General features: G+C 42.1%; 1 protein-coding gene across 4 annotated transcripts in view; it reads left to right on the top strand.

Moving 5' to 3' along the window:
- Positions 1–1,366: 1,366 nt before the first annotated feature.
- LOC101922823 (ubiquitin-conjugating enzyme E2 E2) overlaps positions 1,367–23,404 on the top strand; it is a 217,903-nt gene continuing 195,865 nt past the window's right edge. The window contains exons 1-3 of one of the 4 annotated variants that reach the window (XM_055803735.1): positions 1,370–1,769; positions 6,241–6,429; positions 14,553–14,603. In XM_055803735.1, the coding sequence (XP_055659710.1) occupies positions 6,254–6,429; positions 14,553–14,603 (227 nt within the window). In that variant the 5' untranslated portion in view covers positions 1,370–1,769; positions 6,241–6,253. Of the gene's footprint in view, positions 1,770–6,240; positions 6,430–14,552; positions 14,604–23,404 lie in introns of all 4 variants that reach the window. The other 3 variants (XM_055803736.1, XM_055803734.1, XM_055803737.1) reach the window with 3 other exon arrangements.

Below are 23,404 nucleotides of genomic sequence, written 5' to 3' on the forward strand. Positions count from 1 at the left end.
GTACACGTGGAACAGCAAGATCACATTTTACTTTTTAATTCCCTTCAGTGGTTAAAAGGGGAAAAATATTTTGACTTGCCACTGCCCCTTTATCCTTGGCTGGTATATTTCCCTGTTAGAGGGAGAAAGGTTTGAGGTGATAGAAGTTTACATAATGTAGCTAAGCATAAACTGCAGGTTATGTAAAGATTAAAGCAGCAAGGTCAGCACGGGGACAGAAGTATCTCAGTTAGGCCAACACAGCCTGTTACCTGACAGCCAGCACTGTTAGAGGTTTGGTTTGTTCCAGGTTAATAATATTCATACTAAAAATGTAACGTTTAAGTCTCCGGGCCTCTCCCACCCCGCACTGCGATGCCTGCCACGGAGGCGATGCCTGCTTGCGTGGGAGGCAAGAGGCATTTACCTGGCCACGGCACCGACCTCGGGCCGGGCAGCCGCAGGGCACCCCAGGCTGCCAGCGGCCGGGGCTGCCGGGCCATCGGGCCGCGCCAACGCGACGCAGCGGCCCCGCGGTCCCAGCTGCCGCGACAGCCGCACCGGTGCGAGCAGCAGGTACCGGCCTCGGCCCCCGCCCCGCGCGGGGGACGGCACCGTGCGCCCCCGCACCTGCCTCGCCAGGTAACGGCCCCCGGCAGCTGCCCGGCCCCACCGCTCCCCCGGAGCACCCGCCGTGTCCCCGCCTGTCCCGACAGGCGCAGGGACGCGGTGGCTTCGCGGAGACAAAGGCCGCGGGGGGTGCGGGCAGCGGGCTGGCAGCACCGGGCTGGCGGGGGGGCGGCCGGCGCAGGGAACAAAGAGGCGTAAAAAGACGAGAAGAGCAAAGAAAGTTGATACCGGTCCCGGCCGCCCCCCGCGGGCGCGCAGCTCCCGCCCGCCCCCAGGACTTTCACGGGGTCCCGCGGCGCAGCCGGGCACACGCGGGGGCGTGGGGCCGCAGTAACCTGGCCGCGGGCGGGAGGAGGGCCGGGCACCGCACCGCACCGCGCCCTGCCCTAACCCACCCTCCATCCCCCTGCGCAGCGCACCCCGCCGCCCCCCGCCCGACCCCCGGCCGCAGCTCCCCGCTCCCCCCCGTCCCCTCACGCCTCCTTCCCACTCGGCCCCGCTGGCCCCGCCCAGCCCCCGCCCCCCCCCGCTCTTCCCTTTAACGCGCGCTCCCGCGGGCGGCTCTTCGCCCGCCCCCCCCCGCCCCGGCGGCGCGCGGCCTCCAAGGGCCCCCGCGGTCGCGCGCCCGCGCCCCCACCCCCCCTCCCCGCCCGCCTGTCACTTTCCCCCTCCCACTTCGCCCCCTCGCCGAAAGCGCGCGCGCGCGCCCGCCCACCCCGCCCCTCCCTCGGCGGACCGCGAGCGCCCGGGCTAATTGGCTGGCGGGCACGCGCGCGGCGCTAACCGGGCGGGGGCGCGCGCGCGCGGAGGCGGCGGCGGCGGGGGCGCGCGCGCGCGCGGCAACGGCTTCACTTCTCGTCGGGCAGCGGGGGCAGGAGCGGCGGCGGCGGGAGGAGCAGCAGCAGCAGCGGCCGCCGCTGCTGCTCGGGAGAGAGCGGAGAGAAAGGCGAGGGCGAGGAGCGCGGGCGAGCGGGCTCATGACTCAGTGAGCGGCTGCAGCCCCTTCCCAGCCCCGCGCCCGGCCGGAGTCGGGGCGACCGCGTCGGATTGTCCCGCAGCCCGTGAGCCTGTGCCCGGCGCCAGCGAGGGAGGGAGCGAGAGAGACCTGCGCTCGCCTGCAGGTAGCAGCGGTCCCCCCCGCCCGCCCCGTCCCTCCCGAGGTACACCTCTGCCCCGGCTTGGGTCCCCGCCTGCCTCCCCTCCCCCCGCCGGGCTCCTACCCCCCCCGTCCCTCGTCATCCCTCCCTCACGGCGTCTCCCCCCCCCCCCCCCCCCCCCCGTTTAGCTGCGACCCTCGGTCTCTACCTTTATCCTTCATCTCCCCTCCCCCCTCCGTATCCCCCCGGCGCTGCCTGGTACCCCCCTTCCCCCCCCCGTGATCCCCGTCCCTGCGCTTTCTTAGCAACAGTCCCGGCCGCCCCCCGCCACCTCGGCATCTCTGCCAGCGCTCCCCGCAGCCCCCGGCCCCATCCATCCTCCGGCCATCGCTCCAGCCTCCATGTCTTCTCGGCACCCCCACACCCCTCGAACAACTCTTCCGTGTCCATCTGTCCTGCGTGCCCCGCTGCGGGGGCAGCAGCGGCGCCCCCCCCCTCCCCCGCCCCAGCTCCGCGCCCATCGCGTAGTCCCCGCGGCACTCGCTGCGCCCCTGGGTCGCTTCGGCGCTGGGGGACCCCGTGCCCCCCCTCCCCATGACCGAGCCTCCGGGGTACCACATCCCCCCCGGCCCCGCAGCGGTGGGCGCCCCGGGCTGGAGCCCCTCGGGTGGGGCTCTACCCCCCCCCCACCCCCCCACCCCGAGCGCCCGGAGGTGCCCCGCAGCCCAACCTCCTCCCTTCCCTCATGTGCCCCCGACGTCTTCCTCTCGCAGTCTCCTCCTCCTCCTCCTCTCCCCGGCTGTCTTCTACTTCTCACCCCGGCCCGACTGCCGCCTGCGCGGCCGGGGGGGTGCGGGGTGCGTGTGGCGTTTGGGGGTACCCATGCACACACCCCCCCCGGCCCAACGGCCCGCTGCGCGTGCTGGGTCTCCCCGGCGGGCGGGGGGAGAGGGGCGAGTGGCGTGTATGCCCACCCGGGTCCGTGGGAGCCCGGGGCAGCTGTCCCGGCCCTCCGGGTGCCCCTCTCGGAGGCAGACCTTGCCTGGCCGCAAGCCGGGCTCCTGCATCCCCTGCTGTGATGTTTTCGGTCCTTTTGCCCTTTACGGTTTCTGGTGATGAAGTAAGGCGGCTGCTGCTGCTGCTGCTGCTCTTCGTGGACCCTGCAGAAATATTCAATTCACCTTGGCTTACAGGAAATAAAGACCGCTTTAGAAAGACATCACTGCTAGCTCTGCTGCCCTTGGGACCCATCTGCACATTGCCAGGATCTCTCTGTCCCTGACTGCTGCATTTGATTTTTTTTTTTTGGGGTGGTGGTGTTGTGGTGTGGGGGAGTGGTGGTGGTTTGTTTTCTTTGTTGTGGTTTGGGTTTGGGTTTTTTCCTTTTGAGGAGGGAGGGGAAGGTGCCAGTGGATATGTATGACAGAAACAGGATCTTTTGGACACTCTTCGCTTAGAATTGATAGTTGTAGTTACACTTGTAATGTGTGTCTCTGCTGAATCATCTCCCGGTAAGGGAGAGACTTAAGTCCCCTTTCACTCCTTCCCCTGTCCCTTCTGCTCATTTTTCTCAGCACAACAGCAGGGAGGTTAGCAACCCTCATCTGAATGTAGAATAGCCTGGCAGCGGGGACCTGGACATCGTGTGTCTTTCCTCTTGCTCCTTGTGACAGTTGCAAACACACTCATGGCTCTCAAGATTCAATCTTGCATTTCTCTGTCTGTGTTTGTGGCAGTGAAATGTTTTCCTTGCAGTGTCATCTTCTCTGTTGATTATTTCCCTCCCCCCCTCCTCCTTCTTTTATTTGTTCATGTGTTTGTTTGTCTTTTTAAGTTTGACCACGTTTTGAAGTGTCCAACTTCAGGGCCTTTAAAACACACTTTACATGATGATACTGAGCATCCCTTGAACCATACAAAATTCCTAAAATTGTAGACACCATGAGGAGAGGGCATGGAAAGAACTGCCTGGATGTCAGAAAGGGGAACAGAGAGAGAGAGAGAGAGAGGAGAGAGGAAAAAACCCCAAGAATCTAGCCAGACATCAAATGACAGATTTAAGCATTTTCTTGTTGTAAATGCTGGCATTACATGTTACAGTAATTATATGCTCTGGGCTACTGTTACAGTGTCTGCTGGATAGTAACCTGAACTTACGAAGTGAATACAGTTGTTTTTGGATAATAGTAGTACTTATAGCCAAGATTATTCACAGCAGATGTCCTGTGCATATAGGCTTTATTAAATATGCTTTTAACTTTCTGGCCTGCAGTGTTAAAGCCTATGTACATTGTGAGAGGAATTTTTCTCCTTAAAATTAGATGTATTAAACAAAGATCAGGACTAAAATCTAGAGTAAATAAAGGCCATCAAAAGTGTTATGTTGAAAAAGAGATTGTGTTTTAGCTGTATCAAAGAAAATGGGTACCTACTATCAAAATTGCATTACAGTTATTAAAGGCATATTTTGACTTGTCAGAATACAGTATTTTTGTGTTTTATCACCTCTAAATCTTCTGTTGCTTTAGTCTTAAGATCTGACAACCTGGATGTAAATATCTAAACATTAACCTGTGCAAATATATGAATTATGTTAAACACAATGTTGTAGCTGTACCATATGAAAAATTGTTCTTGAATAGTGAACAGTTCTGGTATTCTAATTTTGGGATGCAAGCTATGCATTATTTCAGTTGCTTCAATGAGCAGACTAGGTGTTGTGTTTTTATATGAATTTATATGTGAAATTGTATTTATAAAGTATTATTTTCCATTATAAAATCCAAAATGCAGCTTAAGCTGATCAAGAGAAATCTGGCCCCATATCCATCACTTGCTATTACTTGCTATTTCTTTTAGCATCTGAACATTTTGAAGGGATTCCATACTTCCAGATTTCCTTTTCAGTATAGCTATAAATGGGACTAAAAAAACCTAATTCCTCCTGAAGTTGGTTGGATTGTGTCAATAATGCCTGAAACATTTAGTTTTTCAACTCCACTGTGTGTATGGTTTGATAGAATTGGATCTTAGTAAGGCTTTTGCAGAACAGGAGTGAATTTATTTTCTTACATGTAGCTATAACTAGAACACTTATAGCCCTTTTAAAAACCATCCTTTTCAACATAACCCTGTTGGCATTGATGTTACTTTACTTTTCCTTTGCTGTCTCTTTCCATAAATATGTGCAGGGAGATGAACTTTGTTTAATCCACTGAATGAGCATGGTTGAATCCGAGCCTGCAATCTCATTATTCTCCCTTGAGAGAGTATTAAAACATATAATAGTCAAGGTGAATAGTTTTGTTCTTAATTGTGATGGTGTCTGTACATAGGTAAGAGGAAAGGCAAGTCAAAGTTCACAGCAATTTAAAACTCTTTGTGTATGAAAGAGCAAATTCTGGATTCAGACAGATTTGATCAGAAAACCACCCGGATATATGGGGATTGCGTGGGTGTAAGCAAGTAATGTTTAGGCCCGTGGGCTTTGAAGGTGGTTCTTTTATTAAAATCTCTAGAGGAGGATATATAAAATACATATATAAGCTCTAAGTTTGGGGTTAAAGGAAAGACTCTCTGGGTCTGGGTTTGAGGGTTCTTTGTTTTTTTTGTAAAATTTTCTAACAGTCATTGCCACCATATATGCTAATTCAGTAAGAGTTTTTCATGGACATCTGCCCTTCATTAGAACAGTTTGAGAAGTCGTGACAGCTGTAACAGTGGGCTTGTAATTCCTCATCTGTCGGTGTATTGTTATACTATTCAAAAGGAAGGAAGAAATGAAAATAGCTAACTAGTATCAGAAGTGTGTAAACAAAGCACTGATTTGACTTCTGAAATATACCAAGCTTTCTTGCACTTGTGCTGTCTGACAGCTTTGTTGCTTCGCATTGCCTGAACAGAATTTGTCAGGAGAAAACTTCCTTTTACCCTCTACGAGCATGCTTGCCTCTCTAGAAGCGTACTGTTTTAGTAAATACAAACAGTCCTGCCTTTTGGTTCTGTGAATGTTTCCATCGAGCATGCCAAGATGTGGATTTTGTAATGTGGAAACCCACATTATAGGCTTGGATTGAGCCCACAGATTTATTTCATATGGGATAACAGAGAGTCATAAGATAGTAATAGCTCTCAGTTTTCAACAAACTGTGCTAGATTTGACCCGGTGACATAGTGATGAGATAGCTAACTCGTGATATTGCCAAGCGGTTGAAAAATATCTTTGACAGTGAATGCTATTATACTTACAGAATTGTTTCCTGCTGAACTACAATAAATTATGTTTTTCATATATATGAGTGTTTATTATTTATTTGGTATGGGGTTTAAAATGACCGCCTCCTGAATTACTGTTAAGATGCTTATGGCAAAACTCTTCAGTACTAAGATTATTGAAGTACTAAGAAGCACTGAAGACAAGCATTATGTATTAAGACACATGAAGCTCATCTGTTACTTCCTTAAGGCATGTGAGAAATACTATTGGATGGTTTCTTCTGAAAAAGCTAACTTTTGTTGTTTGTTTTCTGTTCAGTGCAGCATCTGCCATGTCTACAGAGGGGCAGAGAGTTGATGATAGTCCAAGCACTAGTGGAGGCAGCTCTGATGGAGATCAGCGTGAAGGTGTTCAGCAGGAACAAGAAAGGGAGCAAGTTCAACCCAAGAAAAAAGAGGGCAAAATATCAAGCAAAACAGCTGCTAAACTGTCAACTAGTGCTAAAAGGTACAGTGTTCTTTATGGCTGTTTATTTTCCTTTCTCTTTTTTTCAGCTGACAATCAGATGTATGTATTGACTCAGTATATTAATTTTCTTAGTGTTTTATTATAACACTACTATGTCAGTGTAATAGCCTTTTGAGATGGGTCACAGTAATGAGACCTGTATACTTTTTTCCTTTCTTTGACAGATTGACCCTTTCACATGGTTTTAATAGTAGTTTGCATGATAAAAGCTGACACTTTTTTATTGCTAGTAAAACTCGGACGGTTTTGTAGCCTTATAAAATATATCTCTGTATGTGTATGTATGACTGATGTTGAAACTTGTCAGTGTAACTTACAGTTAATTAACCATAAACATTTCAGACAGTTCAGTAACTCAGCATGTTAGGACTACCGTAATACCTGTTGCTGTCAAGTACTGTGTTTCCTTTTCCCAGATGGTCATGTCAGAAATATTTGAGTGAACAGCAAATGCATGTTGGTTTCATTACTTTAAACTGTGGTCTGTTTTAATACCAATTTCTTTTCCTTCTCTTTTCTACTTGAGAGGAAGGGTGGGTTTGTAGAGTAACTATTTACATTATTTATGCTATCGTGTCAATCTCCAGATAATGATTGTCTTGCTCGGGCCAGACAGAAGGAATTTACAGCTTAGTATTACTTCATTAGTGCACGTAGGGGTGTTAGTCTAGGCAACAGAATTCAAACGGGATTATAGTGATTGAACTTAAAAAACACTTTTAAAACAATCTGACAAGAGACTAATTCTGCAGGTTCTCCTGATGCAGAATTCCAAGATCCTCTTACGTTGCTAGTTCAAGGCTGTGTAAACTACAAGAAAAAACATTGGAGTTGTGCCACTATGGTGCTGTGGCAAAGAAGTATCAAGGCCCTATTGCCATAATTTATAATATATGTGTGTAGTAGGAGTCTGTAAATAGTAGTATATAAACGTGTGTGTACATCTCTTCAAGATTCAAGCCTTTGTCTTGGCTTAGTCTGTCCCTTACCTTTTACATACTTCTCTATATTGAAGTCTCTTCTGTCTTTCCAGTGAGGTATTATCATGCTTTTCTTCTGCCATAGACACCTTCCTTACAGCTAGCCTTTCTTCTTTTTTTTGTTCCCTGGTGAAATGCTTTCTAAAGACCCATTCCTACTATGACGCTGTTAGATTCTCCATTCCTATCACTTACAGGATGGCCAGTAAAGCTTGCCCATATTTCCTTTTATGACTAAAAAGAAAAAAAACCCAACCCCAGGTTTCACTTCAAACCATGATATTATTCATGTAGTTAACCCTCACAGCCATTATAGTTTCTGGCCAGCTTTTCTTGTCTGCTTCCTGCTAATGTTAATTTTTTAAATATTAGGAGTATTCAACTAATCATGATTTTTAAGGTCATGAAAAAGTTTTGAACATCTTTAGAAAAGAGTCTATGTATTCTGAACTTTTGTACAATGCCTAGTGTAATGATGCCACAGTTCTGACAAGTGCCTGTGGACACCATGCTATTAAAAAATTGATAATGATATGTCAGAAATTGGTCTATTAATCTTAGCTTTGTATCTTCAAAGCTTAGAGCTTTTATCAACATGCATTTTGCAGTGATAAAATTACTTAAACCTTTTAAAGTTTAATCATATCTGCTTATGGTTCTGCTGAAACTAATTATGCCAGTTGCTGACATCAGTACGTTTGCCAGTTAGACTCTAAAACTAGTTTTACATATGTACTAATATTGAAGGAAAGCCTTTGATTATGCATTTTAAAAGCTGGGATGATATATGAGAGTTCTGTAGATATGTGCACAATAAATAACATTTTTGAAAAAAATCTGTTTTAAGAGTGCTAGTTGTCATAGCACTTTGTGGAATGATGACAGCAACATGATTTTTATAGTAACAGGGTTTTTTAGTAGTACCATAGTATTCTTTTCTTATTTCTTTCTCCCCCTGCCCCCCCCCCTTTTTTTTTTATAATGTTCAGTAGTTTGTCACTGTGTTAGAATTGGGAATACAATTATATAAACATCCTTAATCTGGCCAGGTTTTCCTGTTACAGGTCTTGTTTCTTTGCTTCTTAATTAAAATCACTAATACCTTCAGAAAGGAAAATCAGAAATTAAAGTAGAGCCTAAAAAGGAGAGGAGTAACATGAAGAAAGGAAAAATTGCAGAGTCTCATCAATATGTGATAAGTATTACAGAATCTGCGTCTATAAAATATCTTCATAGTAATATTATTTTTGTTCATTAGAAATGAAAAATAGTACAGGAATATGGCTACACTCCTTCAATGGGAGTGTTTTTGCTGACCAGGTTAAAAAAGTGATCTTTTAAATATTGAAATAAATTGAAGTAATTCAGCTGTCCTGATGATAAAGTACTGAATGTATGCTTAGCAACTTTTGAATTCTCTGGGTTTGTATGGCATTAAAGTCACGATAATCTTTGCTTAACTGTTTCACTACACAATTCTCTCTAATAACTTCATTATAGTTAAAGGAGTCAGCTCTGCTAAAATCCATAAAACCCCCAAACAACAAGAGCATACTGCAGTTGCAGCTTTGGTCAAGGAATCTTGCAAAATTCCTTAATTCCTGTTTAGAGCAGAGAACACCAGCAAGTTAACGTAGCACTGGAGCTAAAGTCACAGACTTGATTCTAATCTGAGTCTGAAAGTCACGTTTTCTCACTTGGAAAGCTTTTTCATGCATATGGAGTAGTAGTCACAGTATTTTTCGATTACATTATGATACTTACTGTATATCTTGGATTAGAATGAAGATTTGTGCATCTGTATTTGGAATACTTATGTTCTGCTTTTATTTGTGTGTTTATGTAGTCAGATTTAAAGAATTTTCAGTAGTGTTAGATTTTATATAAATCAAGATTTAGCAGTGTGCTGACTTTAGCTTGTGTAAAAGTAAACTGCTACTGTGTTTTACGTATGAATATACTACTGCCGCAGCTTACTGCTTTCCAAAATGATCTGATTATGGAGGCTATATGAAACCACTTGAATCCATACTTGAGTAAGATTTTTAGTTTTAAGATGCAGAGTTTCTTCTGTTAGCGTTGCTATAGATGGCATTAAGAAGGCAGAATGCCATCACATGCTGTCCTTCTCTGCTAATACTTTTAGGACTAGCTGCTATACAGGTGTAATAGCTTACAGCATATGTCATACAACGTACCGGTCCTTCAATTTTCCTCACCCAGAGGGCATCACCTTAAATAGCAACCTTTCTTACCTAACATGTCAAGATTGAGAAACTCGCTGCATATCACAATTACAGTTCAGACATGGAATTGAATTGCTGTCCTTGAAAACAGCAGGCATCTTGTTACCTCTTAAGTAGCAAATCTTAGCATGACCTTTGGATTGAGAGAAGTGTAACCATTTTTGGCTGACATAGTAGCTCAACAAATAAATGTATTGTTTTGCTTGGCTCTTGAAGTTGATAGTTGAAAATCTGTCAACGTTTTTGGCCAGTCCTGGAATTTTTTTTGAAAGTATCTGTGCTTACAATGAATTCTGAAAAACTTTTAACTATTTTTTTTCTTTATTGGAAGAAGTTACAACGTTAAGGAGTAGCAAATAGGTAATGGATTCAATTTGTTTGGAACTCAACAAAATAAAAATGAGCTTTTTTTCCCCTCTTTTTTTGTTCAGAGAATTTTATCACAGCATTATTTTCAAGGCCTCTGGGTATGATATTTAGCATGTTGAATATGATGGCAAAATATGGAGCGCTTTTTCTTATAAGAAACATCTTTGCCATTTATTGTGCCTCAAGTATGGAGGCAAGAATATTTCTTTTTCTCAAGCATGAATCTAACCATCTTTAGATTAATTTCCTGCTCAGTCACAGTTTATGTAATATTGAAATACATACCAGTGATTGCATTTCTTAGTATTTTTGAAGTAGCATATTCTTCAGTATGGAATATTAGTTCACCTGGCTTTTATGGGTAAAAAGGCATGTCTTTTAAAAAAGTAGATGTGGTAAAAAAAAGCTTATTGTCATATAGTCTTTTATTTTGCTTCTTTTCCTATTAATCATATTGGGAAATCCTCTGACGTGTTCGGTTCTCTCATAGCTTTAGAGAGCTTTAACTGTTTCATGAAGGAAACAACATGCAGTCCCCTTAGGCTTAGAACAGTACTAAATCTGTGTCTGTGAGAATTAACAGTATTTGAAGTCTGCAATGTACTTTCATGCTTCTGAATTTAGGGGTAGGTTAACCTTTGCACTACTATTCAAAGGCTTATGTTTATTCTTTTCTGTTAGTAAAATGGAGGGGAAAAATATTTGTGTGTGTGTGTGTGTATATATATATATACACACACACACAAGAGAGGGGGGTGGGCAAATGACTACTTAAAGACCAAACAAAGAGTATCAGATCTGACATTGCAAATTTAATGTCTGATGTGTACAGCCCAGGGTTTTGATTACTGGCAAGGGCTTTTCCGTGTGCCGTCACTCCACTCCCCAATAGACAGTAAACCAGTATGTCATTAGTTTAAATATAAACTGGATATATATAATGATTTTAATTGAGTCCTTTTTCCTCTCTGACATAGCTAAACATAACTGTACTGAGGCAGAAAATCCAAAGAAAAAGATGCCAGAAAGTACCCTGCAAAAAATGTGTTGTTGCCAGAGGCCACATATTCTCGTGGTGAACCCTCTGTGGTCAGTGAAGGAAATGAGGCACACGCTCTCCTGTGCCAGATTCTGAGGGCAACTCAATGGAGATATGAAACAAGTGCCAGAGCAGTGGAATAACTCGTGCAGACAAAGGCCAGCTTACACACTGGAGGTCTCTATCAGTGAAAGGCTCTCTGGGATGCTGTCTGATGATTTAATTGTAACTTTGAATGCTGTGACATGTGAAGAAGCTATTGCGTGTCAGCTGCTGTGCAGAAACTGTTTATGAATGTGCTCTCAGCATGAATGCAAGGTAAATTAAGGTTGCAAGAAAAGGAGGTGTAAAGGTGTATATATTAATTTTAGTTTGGAATGCTACAGAGTAGGAGAACAAACACGGACAACTTGCTGAGGAGCAATTGATGGACAGTGTCGTATTAGTGTGTTGTATCTTGCTTGTATAAACATAATAATGAATGAAACATCTCTTTATCTTAGATGCTTGCAAAAGCAATTAGGACTTTTGAACATAAATAGAAAGTACCATTTGATCAATTGTTATGGCTTGAAGCAGAAAGGTATTTGTTCTTGTTTGCTCAATCACAGGAAAAGCTTGGTAAAGGACCGTTTCAGTTTCTTGGCATTAGAAGTCAGAAATTTTGGGTTCAACTAGAACGGAGGGAGAAAAGGAGAGAGCTCTGTACCCTTTTGTTTTTTAGAATGGAAGTGGCATAAGTTAGAATTTAGGAGGAAGAACATAAGGTTTTTGATCTAGGACTGAAGTTGCACTTGCCAGTCCATTCTTGATGTGTCTCAGACCCACTGTAATGCAGTGAAATAACAACTGGTTTTGCAATTAAAGGAATAATCCCTGACTCTATGGAAGTTCAATCCCATCATTCTGTAACTTCACAAAAGGCAGAAAGAGCAAAACAACCCATAAAACATGAAACAGAATATTCTGTGCTACCTAGGTTTCCTGTGATTTGAATTTATGATCATGTAAATTTCAGAAACACAGTTGGAATTTGTCATATATGGAAAAAACATTTTAAGTATCTCCCACACTTGTAAGATCTCCCTTCTAAAAGGTGTGAACTGTCAAAATTGTTTAAATGGAGTAACTTTTTGAAAGCAGTATGTTTGTTATGCTAAGACTTCACTAATCAGATTTTCCCTTTTTTAAAAGATGGTAGATTTTCAGTGTTAGTACAGTGACTTGCTGCAAATATGATTAAGCAGCCCATGCCTGTACTTTTACAGGAAAGGAATGATGCTGGGGAAATTCTGTGTACTGGAGATGTGAATATTTCAAGGAGTACAAAAACCAAATAAACACTGAATTTCTCCACTTCTGTATCATTAACATTCTGATTCATAGTGTGTATGTATGTAGGGTTGGTGTGCATAGATGTTAGAAGAGAAGCTAAGCATCTGGAAGAGTGTTGTTATCTTTTCAATAGTATCAGCTGGTCTAATAAACGATCATTACAGCTACCTACAAATCTCGCCCACGTATGTCCTAATTATTTCAGAATGAGTGATAAAGAATTGGAGTTTCTAGTTTAGGCCAGTTCCTTTACTGTCTTTGGTTCATTTATTCATTATAGCCATAAAATCAACTCGTAGTGGCATAAGGGGAATTTTGATCGTGGCTGTGAGACTCCTTAGCATGTAAGATTGTGTTTGGATCTAAACATTCTATAGAGCATTAAACTGCTCATTTTTGTTATATATACCAATATACCCGGATTTTTATTTTGTTAAAACATTTTCTTTGCCTATATATAATTGGCAATCATTTTTAACATGTACTTCTCAGATCAGGCCTGAACTTTTGGGTTGTGTCTTAAGCGTGTATCTCAGGAATTTGAGTGGTATTATCCATGCAGGTTTTCTTTTAGTGTAGGGAATAATAGGAACAGTAATCTGTTCCTGTACATGAAAACCTGTGAAGGGGAAGGCAAGAAGAAAATACTGAGGGTACAATGAATTGTTTTTCTTTCCCTGCCTCCTTCTAAACATTCATGGTTTTGTACTGAAGTAGCCTATAAAAAAAGCCTGGGGCATAGTTTGTAGGGAAGGTGGCTGTCACAGGCCTGCTTATGGCATCATACTCTGGCAAGTCTTTAGGAACTGTAAACTCCTACAGGTTCCTTTGGGAACTCTGGAAACGCCTACTCTGCATGTTTGAATTTGTTCAGAGGGTGAGTTAGTGGCTCTCCTGCAGATGCTGGTAGAAGGGAAAAGAGCCTGTGTTGCCAGATGTGGCAGAAATCAGGAATTCAAGGACTTGGCATGGGAGCATCAGCCTGGGAATGTCCAGAAACCCTTAACGTTGAAGTTGCTCTGCCTGGAGGAAGAACTCCAGCAGGCTGCCTGTGACAAGTGCAGTATTACCGGGATCTGTACTAGACCAGCTCAGCTCCACATCTTTATCAGTGACCTGGAGGATATGGCAGAGTGAACTCTCAAGTCTGCAGATAACAAGTTGGGGGGCAGCGGTTTGTACAGGCAGGGGCAGGGCTGCTGCTCACGGAGACCTTGGCAGGCTGCAAGCGAGGCTCGACAGGGAACTCGTGAAATTCAGCAAGGATAAATGTAGCATCATGGATGTGAGAAGGGCTAACCCCTTGTTAATGATACAGGCTGGGAAGCAGCTCCGCTGTGAAGGATGTGGGTGCCCTGGCAGACAGCAAGCTCAACATGAGGCAGGAACAAAAACTAACTGCCTCCTGGGATGTATTAACAGGAGCATAGTCTGTAGGTAGATGAAAGTGATTTATTTCCCTTTACTCGGCTCTCATTAGACTGCATCTGGAATAATGTACACAGTTTTGGGCTCCCCAGTACAAATCCAGCATGCACTGGAGCAAATCCAGCAGCAGGTCCCCAGCCTGGCCAGGGAGCTTTAGCACTTCCCTTTGAGGATAGGCTTTAGGGGGGACCTGATAGCAGCCCCCAATAGCTAGGAGGAGGTTGTGGAGAAGACTGGGATGGGCTCTTTCCCAGAGGGTGAGACACAGCTATCCTATGAAGCTGGCGGGGGTGGGGGGGGATGTTGCCCTGCTGGTACAAGACACATTAAGAAGCTAAATATTCTGGAGAGCGAGAACTATGAGACATATAAGCAGAGGAATTAGAAATGGAGGGTATACGAGGCATGTAATTATTGTGTAAGTGAGCAAAGGAGCCTAGAACCCTGACCTGTAGAAGAAGTGGGATTGTCTAGGTAGTTGCCCATGCCGTAACTTGTCCCAGATTGGAGGTTTATTTTTCAGAAAAGATTTTAATTTTTCTTCCACATTTTTTGAGCATTTAATGAAACCTTAAAGCATCAACTCTCCATCAGAAATCATAAGAATTATGTTTCATTATTATTGATTACTGTAGAAATGTTCATAAAGTTGAAAGAAACATATTGCAAAAAAGTCCTGATGGTTTTTATTTTTTTTCTCTTAAGAATTCAGAAAGAACTTGCAGAAATTACATTAGACCCTCCTCCAAACTGTAGGTAAGTTCACCTGGATTTTATTAATTTGGCATACAGAAATGGAATTATGGAAATTGCATAGGGGACTGGAGTAAATTTTAGTTATTCCTTTGTGCTGATTGCTTAATAATTTTGGAATAAAAGCTGATCATTAACATGTTTGCTTACATGCAAAGATATGACGTACTTCCTGGTAACAGGAGTAATGGTAAAAATTGATGAACCCTATGATGTGTTAATAGAGACAGGGTAAAAATGAAATCACTGTTCATGTGAAGTATTAAATCAATGGCCTTTTGTTTGATTCTGTAAAATGTAGTTATGGTGGCAGTTGCTGGTATGTTTGATTCCTTTTTCTTGCAAGTTGTTAACACACTGTGAATATAATGGAGAAGGAGAAATGTTATAGGCACAAACCATTATTAATCTTCCAACTGTGTCTCTAGTGATCAGTTATGATATTCAGTGGAAGCTTCCTGAAATAGAGTATATCATTGCGTAGGCTTTCTAATAATGACTTTGTGCTTGGGTTTGTTTGGATTTTTTTTGTGTTTGTTTCTTTTTTTGGGTTTCTTACGTTTTGTTTGTTTTTGTTTTGGTTTGTTCATTTGTCCGGTACATTTACTTTCAGTGTGTTTAAAACTGGCTTTGAAATGAGTAATGAGCTAGGCCTAGAAACCCTGGCTGCCTGGTGGCCCAGGCGGTATACAGTTGTTTTCAGATGGCTGTCTCGGGCTTCTTATCTGTCAGCTTGACATATGGTCAGTGTTGGAGCTGGGCCAGGGCTGTACAGCACTGCTTAAAGGAGCCTCTGCCACCGTACCTCTCGCGGTGCAGTGAGGTCGAGCTCGGTGCGGAAGAATAGCTTCCATCCAGTCCTGCCGACCCATTTCAGCTGATGTGGTTAGTAGGATTCATTCTATTAGTGCAGTAAAAAGAAAGATTGATAGAAATGTCTGATTGCATGCAGCATTTATAATGAATCCCAGTATGTTTCAGCATCGAATTAACTAAGCAACTGGTAGTAAAAATGACAGTCAACTTTATTGTTTTGGTCTCTTGACAAAAGGATGTGTGAGAAAATATTCTAACAAGATTTGATGTGGTTGTGCTGGATCTCAAGATATAAGTCAAGTGGTTGTGTACTAAAGTGCTGCGTAGTGAAGTAGCCTTGCAATAATAGCGTTCAAAGAGTATTTCAGTCAATTAGGATGAACAGTTCTTTACTAGATAAAACATTTTAATAGCTAAGCTGTTCTGTCATACTTACGACTGTATGCGAGTCTTCAATCACATCAAAGCTGTTTTATATGGCAGTTTTTACTTCGGTGTTGATGACTGATGCCTATTAGTGGATTGATTTGCTGAGATGAATATGAAACTTGAGTCTGTTGTAGAAGAATGCATAAGTCTTTGAACTGAGTCTAAAAGGCTTATAGTTTTTATAGCAGTGTCACTTGTTCTAGTTTTCTGAATCTTTCCCTTTATAACAAAGCAGTTGTTTCGGTATACAAGACACTGTTAATTTGATTTTCTTTTGCTAGCAACTGTAAAGTGAGCATTGGCTGTCTTAGTGGAAAGCCCTTCAGTGACTTGCAATTAAAAAAAAAAAAAAGTGAGCTGGAGATTTCCTGTTTTTCTTGAATTATTTACACTAATGATAAAACAGCAATAAAGTGCACTGCATGGTGCGGTTTTGCAACATCAAAAAATTACATCTAACTTCACGTGTCTGTTGCTTTAACACAGTTCTTAAGATGCAGAATTATTTCATGTTGTGATCTTGATAGATAACCATTAGTAACTTTACTATTAGCAAATATGTTTTTATAGTCAATACGAATCACTTCATTTAGTTTTATGCTCTGTTGACATAGTCTAAGCAGTGTTTTCATTTGAACTTCATCTATTTTCTATTATAGTTAAACATTACAAAATAAATACATCAGCCAGACATGATTCTTCAGCATAATGAAGAAAACCAGGCCATAGTACAGTATATCTTACCCTAAAGTATTGATATGTCCTTTCTTGGGTTTAGTGAAATTTAGAATATTGTTATGAGGTGTTAGATTTTCTATTAAAAAAACATATTTCATAAAGGTAAGTTCCTTACAGATGTAGACTACTTGAAATGGTTGTGATTCCAGCTTGCCTTCACTATGTGTCCCCTTTTATATATAAAATTAATCGTGACTGGGCAATAGGAATGTGGTAAATCTCAGAACTATATGTCACAGAAGATATGAAGGAAAGCTGTATTACTCAGGAATGCTCTCTAAGTAGTTATTTAGGAAGTCTTTATAGGCAGGACATTGAGCTGAATTGGAACTTGGGTGGAATATTGCAAGATGTGTTGCAAGACTTTCCATTAACTACAGCAGGCCAAAGCTTCAGGTTTGTCTCATCCAGGGGAAAAAATAAACAAAATGGAACAGTATCTGTAGTACAGTAGCATCCCTTAATGGCATTCTAGGCTATGCAGTCGGTACAAGCTCCAAGGGAGTTGCAGCTTCTACTTCTGCAGCAGCTGCAATCTTAACGCTTCCCCTGCCTCATTCCCATGAAGAGCACAGGCTGTATAATCTTGTTTTTCTGGAAGACAAGTCTTGCTCACACACATGGGCCTTGTAATTGGCAGATTATCACTGCTGCGACTTGCAGCATCTTTCCAAAACTCTGGAAAGCTGTGGATTTCATTTTCCTAAAAGGTCTGTCACGTTTGGCTTTAAAAGAAGATTTAATGTTATAAGTAATGGGAGTTGCCTGCTTCCTGAGGTATTCATATTCTGTAGTTTGGGTTCTGAGCGATGGAAAGAGTCCCTCTTGACACCACAAACTTTGGATCATTCCTCAGGGCTGAGAATGTGTAATGTTCTCAAGTGTCAAAAAGTCAAGCTGGGGTGTGTGTGGGAGTTGAGCAGTGTAATTGTTGCTATTTGTGGAGGAAGGTATGTCATAAGAAAGCCGGTTATACTTCACATTTAACAGAAAAAAATGGAAATGGTTGGATTTTGATATGTGCTGTGTCCCATCCCACTGCCGCCACCTCCCCACCTCACCCCTTTTATTTTTGCATAGAGCTGAACTTACTGTCAGGGAAGTCCCTGTATTTGGTACATTTGTATTTTAAATCTGCAGCATTGTGAAATTTTAGTTTGTCAGGAGACAGCATTCCTAAATTGTAGGTGTTTGCCACTCTTTCTTCCTCATTGAAGTACCAAAGCTTGGTTGCTGGAAATGTTGCATATTATACCTCTGAGTAGTGCAGAGTATACCTTTTCTCGTAGGTGATGGAAACCTCATCTTTAAGTGTCATTTTTCATATATTGTCTTGCTGGAAGAGGGGAATAGTTGGGAATTCTTGTTGCTGAAATAATGTCTTTTCAAACTTTCCCTGATTTTGGACTGCATCTTGTCTAAGACAATAGATTTCATAGAATAAAACTTCTATTGTCAGTGTTGTGTACTATTTCCCTTCTGACTGGCAAGAGAACAACATCTCTGTGGCAACTTATACCAATTGCTTACACGGGAGAATAATATTTGGAAAGTATTTAATGTATTTTTAGCTTCTTTCAATGTGAACTTAGCAGCTGGAAACAAAGGGAGCCAGCACAAAGTGAATAGCAACTCTCTGTGGACACCACTTGGAGCAACTGCTCAAAATTTTCCTATTAAGTCACTGTTGTTACCTATCTTCCTCTTCATGTTTTCTTTTGATGTTCTCTAGCATATTTGTCACTATTCTTCTCTTCTCTGTGTATTTACTGCGATTTCTTTTATGCGTTATACATTTTACTTCTTTTTCCCTGTAGCAGTGTGGGTGATGCTTGAGGCTCAGAAATACACTTTAAAGGTCTGTGCAGCTCAGTCAGCAAATTGACTGGCTCTCATTCCAAAACAATCAATTTAAAACCCTGCACGTAGTCTGATCTCTTCCATTAGTCTGAAATCATTACATTAATTCCTTACTTCTTACACTATCTGCAAAACTGATGAACAACCAACATATCTGATCCTAGTATTTTGCTTGTGAAAACTAATCACACTGAAAAGAATCAAAACACAGTTCTTGGGGTGATGTAGAGAAGAGCCAAGTGGAATGGCAAGTTATTCAGCTTGGCTTAGGGGGAGAGGTTAGCGTGCCTCATGCATCCCTCTTGCACGATTAATGGTTGTGTGGAGCCTGACATTCCTGTTCAATATTGCCCTGACCGTTTTTGCTGAACTGGTGAGGCTGGTTTCTTCACAGCTCTAAGGGATTATGCGAATGCCAACAATTTAAAGTTACAGTTCTTGAGGCCACCTGTTTAAACTCTTGCCTGGTGCTGCCTTAAAGCTAAGGAGACGTCACAAGCATCAGGAGCAGAGAGCAAACATTAGCACAATGTCATGGGAAGACCGGGAGGGAGCAGAGTGTCGGCCTTGCTCTGCGATGCGGAGATGGAGGTGTAGGGGCCTAGAGCAGCAGTTGCAGCCAGTATCCATTGCGCTGCCCTGGCCTGCTACGGTCTCCTCCCTTTTCCCCTTCTCACTCAAGGGACTTGTTGGGGTCTTCCCCTCTTCCCTCTGTGCGCGTACACCAGCACCTCGATGCTCATGTAGCTTTCCAATGCGAGCGAAGAGATGCCTTGCCGTTTTTTAGATCATATGCTCACAACATTAGTTTGACGTGGGGTGGGGAGGGTCTGAATAATCTTGGCTATATATGTTTCCTTAAAATATTTGAAAAAATGTGAAAATATTTGGAGAAAGCAGAGCAAGGCCTTCTCCAAATCCAAAACCAATTTCTCTTGAGGGCTGGAAGGATTCTGGTTTTAAAGCAGTTTTCTCAACCTAAATTTGCTTCTCTTTTGGTTAGCCTCTTTTAGCTTGCACAGAGAGTTTATGTAATGATTTTGGTAGCATCAAGGCTTTGCTCAGTGATGCTTATGGAGTGTCCACTACCTATTTTGCTGCCTTTAGATACCTGCTGAGTTCTTTTCACTCTTGTGCAGAATGCAGAGGCTACTTCAGTGAGGTGCTTCCTTGCTCTGGAACCAAAGAATAAACTTTAAGACAGCATAGGCACAGAACAGCTTGTCTTTATTTGTTCCTTCCTTCATAAAACTCTGGAAGCACAAAGGGTGATCGTTCTTATACTCGTGGTTGTCTTATCACTTAGAAGGAATATGGGAGTGTAGTGGCCTCTCTGGCTAAAAAAAGGCTTAATCCTATTTCTTCTGATCAGGATTTCACTGAAGGAGGACCTAGGCACAAAAGCCATGGTGAAAAAAAATCCCCAAGAGCTAGCATCTTATATTTTTATTTTTAAAGGAACAGCAATCAGTGATTTTGGTTGTTGGAGTTAGGGATGCATCAGTCTGTTGCCATAGGCACATGACTGTGATGCTTGTGATGCTAATGTGGGAGCGGGATGAAAACCGGGATAAGGAATGCTTCCTTTGAACATTTTCCTTCGCAAACATTTCCAGCCTCCGTGGTATGAATCTGGGCTCTCTTCCCGTTACATTGTTACCCATGGAGTTTACCGTCTGCCTGTATAGACTTACTTTGATCTGCTGCTAGTTTTCTATAACCTTCAAGAGAAAATGTGACACAGAAAATCGTATATAACTTTGCCTGGCTAGGCCTCTTAAGAATTTAAAGCAAATAGGGAAACTTAATCAAAAAGATATGCATAGGAGCAGTTGATATTAATGTGCAGAATCCTGTTGTTTTTAAAATCTGTGCTGTATTGACATTCATCTGAGGATAAGAATGAATGTAAAATGTATCTGAGTGCTCATTGCAACCACTTTATTTTTTAATTTTGATTCCCTTTCTGCTTCAAAACTAGCAAGAAACATGTCCCAAACCCATGCAAGTTAATGATTGCACTGGGATTATATTTTATAATAGCAATGATACTGTATTTTATCACTGGAGTTAGCTTGCCTGTTTTTTGTAACTGGTGGGGTTTTTAAATTTATGACCTTGGTACCTTGAAGTACCTTGGATGAAAAGTGTCAAGTTACTTTTTAAAATGTAATCTTTTCATTCTTTTAGCTATTTTCTTTTAAGACGGTGCAGGACAGCGTCACTTGTGCTTTAAGGTCTGAAACATGTAACTTGCACTTAAACATATATTTTTCTAAAATATCTGTTTATTTTCACTGTAAAAGTGACTTTTCAATGTCATATTGTTCAAAGCATCTGGTTTTAAAAAACAGTGCACAGATGTTTCTTTTCATGGGTCTTCCACGTGTCAAGATGCAGTGTACTTAGAAAGCCATGTAAAATATAGCTGATGTTTCTGTAGTGGTCTGGTATCTTTTGAAAAATATATGTTTGATACAAAAAAAATATTAGACAGCACTGAGTTTTGGGGTTTTTTTTCCAGTTTATTCAACTGAATTCTGAATATCTACTTGATTCCATTTCTGTTTGCAGTTGTGGGGTGATTTTAGGATTGATTAGATGCAGCACTCAAAAGCTTCAGGATGTATTGCAGGCATTGGTGGTTAGAAACCGTAGCAACTTTGATGAAGACGGGAGCGGGGGGTGGGGGGTGGGGTGGTGGGGTGAGTGGAGAAAAGGCAGTAAAAGGAGCCTGCTGCTGGCTGTTTGCCAGGACTAGCAGCTTCACTCACTGATGATGAAGTAAGGAACTAGCTGACAACACCCATTAATACCTCCCAGCATAACAATACCTCCACGTGATTTCTGCCAGTTCTCCCAGTTTTCAAATGATGACAACTTCTCTCCCAGGAGAAGAAAAAACAGCATTAGAGAAGAATGAGAGTAGTTTATCGAGCAGAGTGTGAGTGCAGGTTTGGAAGGTCAGAGGAGTGCCAGAGTACATCCCATGGGACTGTGGAAGCAGGGGAATGAGTGGAGATAGGTGCATAAGGAGGGGTTGTGACGATCACATATTCCATGAAGCAGGAAAGTGCCTCAAAAGGAGCCTGTGAAGGACATGGAAAGGATCTTTGATATTTGCAGTGTGCTTAGTATAGAAGATTAGTAAAGCTCTATTTTAAAATGCAGGTGTCGGGAGGATGGAGTGGAGGGCTGTAACAAGGGTAAAAAGAAACACTTTGATGCTTTTAGTGTGGGGAATTCTGAACAGAGATGTTTTCTTCCAGAGGTTTCATATTGAGTTGCAGCTGATCTTTGTAAATCCGTCTCCTAGGAAGTACAAGGGCAATCCCCAGCTCTTTCAGCTCCAGAATTCTTCAGACTACCCTCCACAGAGGTTTCTTTTGCCCTCTCCTAATAGCTAAACAAAGTTGGTTGGTTGGTGCATTTTTTCCCTCTGAGCCTGAATTTGGTTTATAACGTATACTGATGTTATATATGCATGTTTTTGTAATCTCCTTAATACAGCCTTCATAAAACACCAAAAAAAAAACGTTCTCCCCTCACCAAATCCTGAATATGTTAAATAAAACATCAAGGGGAAACAAAATCACATTGGATGAGACTTTGTATCATCGTTAGGAGACTGCAAAGAAATATCTAAATGTGTAGCTTTTAAATTTAGTTAGCTATTTCTGGGGGGTGTGGGGGTGTGTGTCCTGCTTTGTGTTTGGGGTGGGTTTTGGTTGGGTTTTTTTTTTTTTTTTTTTTATGTAGACTTTAGTCTTGTATAAAAGCTACGTAAGGATCAATTTTTTTAGAGAAATTGAGCAGAGTTGTTTGAAAGTGTGACTGTAGTAGGTACTGTTGCACTGAACTAGCAGTCACTGCCATTTCATGACAATCATGTAAGAAACATGCTGTTATTAACAACTCATTACCCTTTAGTAAATTACTCGTTATTGAATGAATGGGGGAAATGGAAGGTACTTTGTTGGTTGGGACTGACAGCATTACTGATAATGAAGTATTTGTTTCCCTAAATAAATGGCACGATCTCAGAAGTGCCTAATGCTGCTGTCTTTAGTACACCTACATTTGATCAGAATTTGAACTCTGATCTTCTATGTAATACTTCAATTATTTCCTTTTTAAGAAAACTTTTAAGAAAGCATCTGACAAATTCATGTTATTTCCTGAATGCCATTGTATACCTCTTATTATTAATACTGTTTTCCTCTCTCCTTAAATTTATTTTAAAAAAATCAGCCCTTCTCTGTTCCAATACCACAATTTACAGCTTTTTAACAGTTGTTAACTTATGCGCTTTATTCTTTTGGTTTTGAGTTGTTATTTTTTGTTTTGGGCTTTTGTTGTTACTGGTTTTGTTTTGTTTTTACATAGGCACGACAGTCTAAGGCATTGCTGTAATTAATCTTTTATTCTTGGTATACACGGAATGTTTACGGATTTACAATTAGTAGTCTGAATTTAAGGAAATTGTTTTCCAAAATCTCCTGGCAGAAAAGCTGCAGTTTAAGACAAAAAAGTAATGAACCAGTAACAGACCATGCTTTACACTGTTTCGGAAACAAACTATGAAATTGATCTGGGTGCTGTTTTCTTGGTGTACAATAAACCTTATTTATGCTGTAGTTACACATTTGCAGCTTTGTTACAAGCTTTTTGGGGTATCTAATTGGCTGCAGCTTTGAATCATGTCATAAACATGCCAAATGTTGATAATTACAATTAAGATATCTACTTGAAATAATCTTTGTTTTCATTTTCTCTGACAATTTATTTTTTTCACTTATTTACATGCCTTTAATTTTTCATTTTAACAGTTCTTGCATCACTTTATTTTTGTTTCAAAGCTGTGGAATTGGATTAAACAGGGTTTTTTAAATACTTCCATGTTGCTTGGAAAGAAGCCAGTTACTGTGTATCAGCTTAATAGAAACCATGCTTAGCAGTGC

This window comes from Falco peregrinus, chromosome 5 (assembly GCF_023634155.1).
Source record: "Falco peregrinus isolate bFalPer1 chromosome 5, bFalPer1.pri, whole genome shotgun sequence".
In the NCBI taxonomy this organism is placed as follows: Eukaryota; Metazoa; Chordata; class Aves; order Falconiformes; family Falconidae; genus Falco; species Falco peregrinus.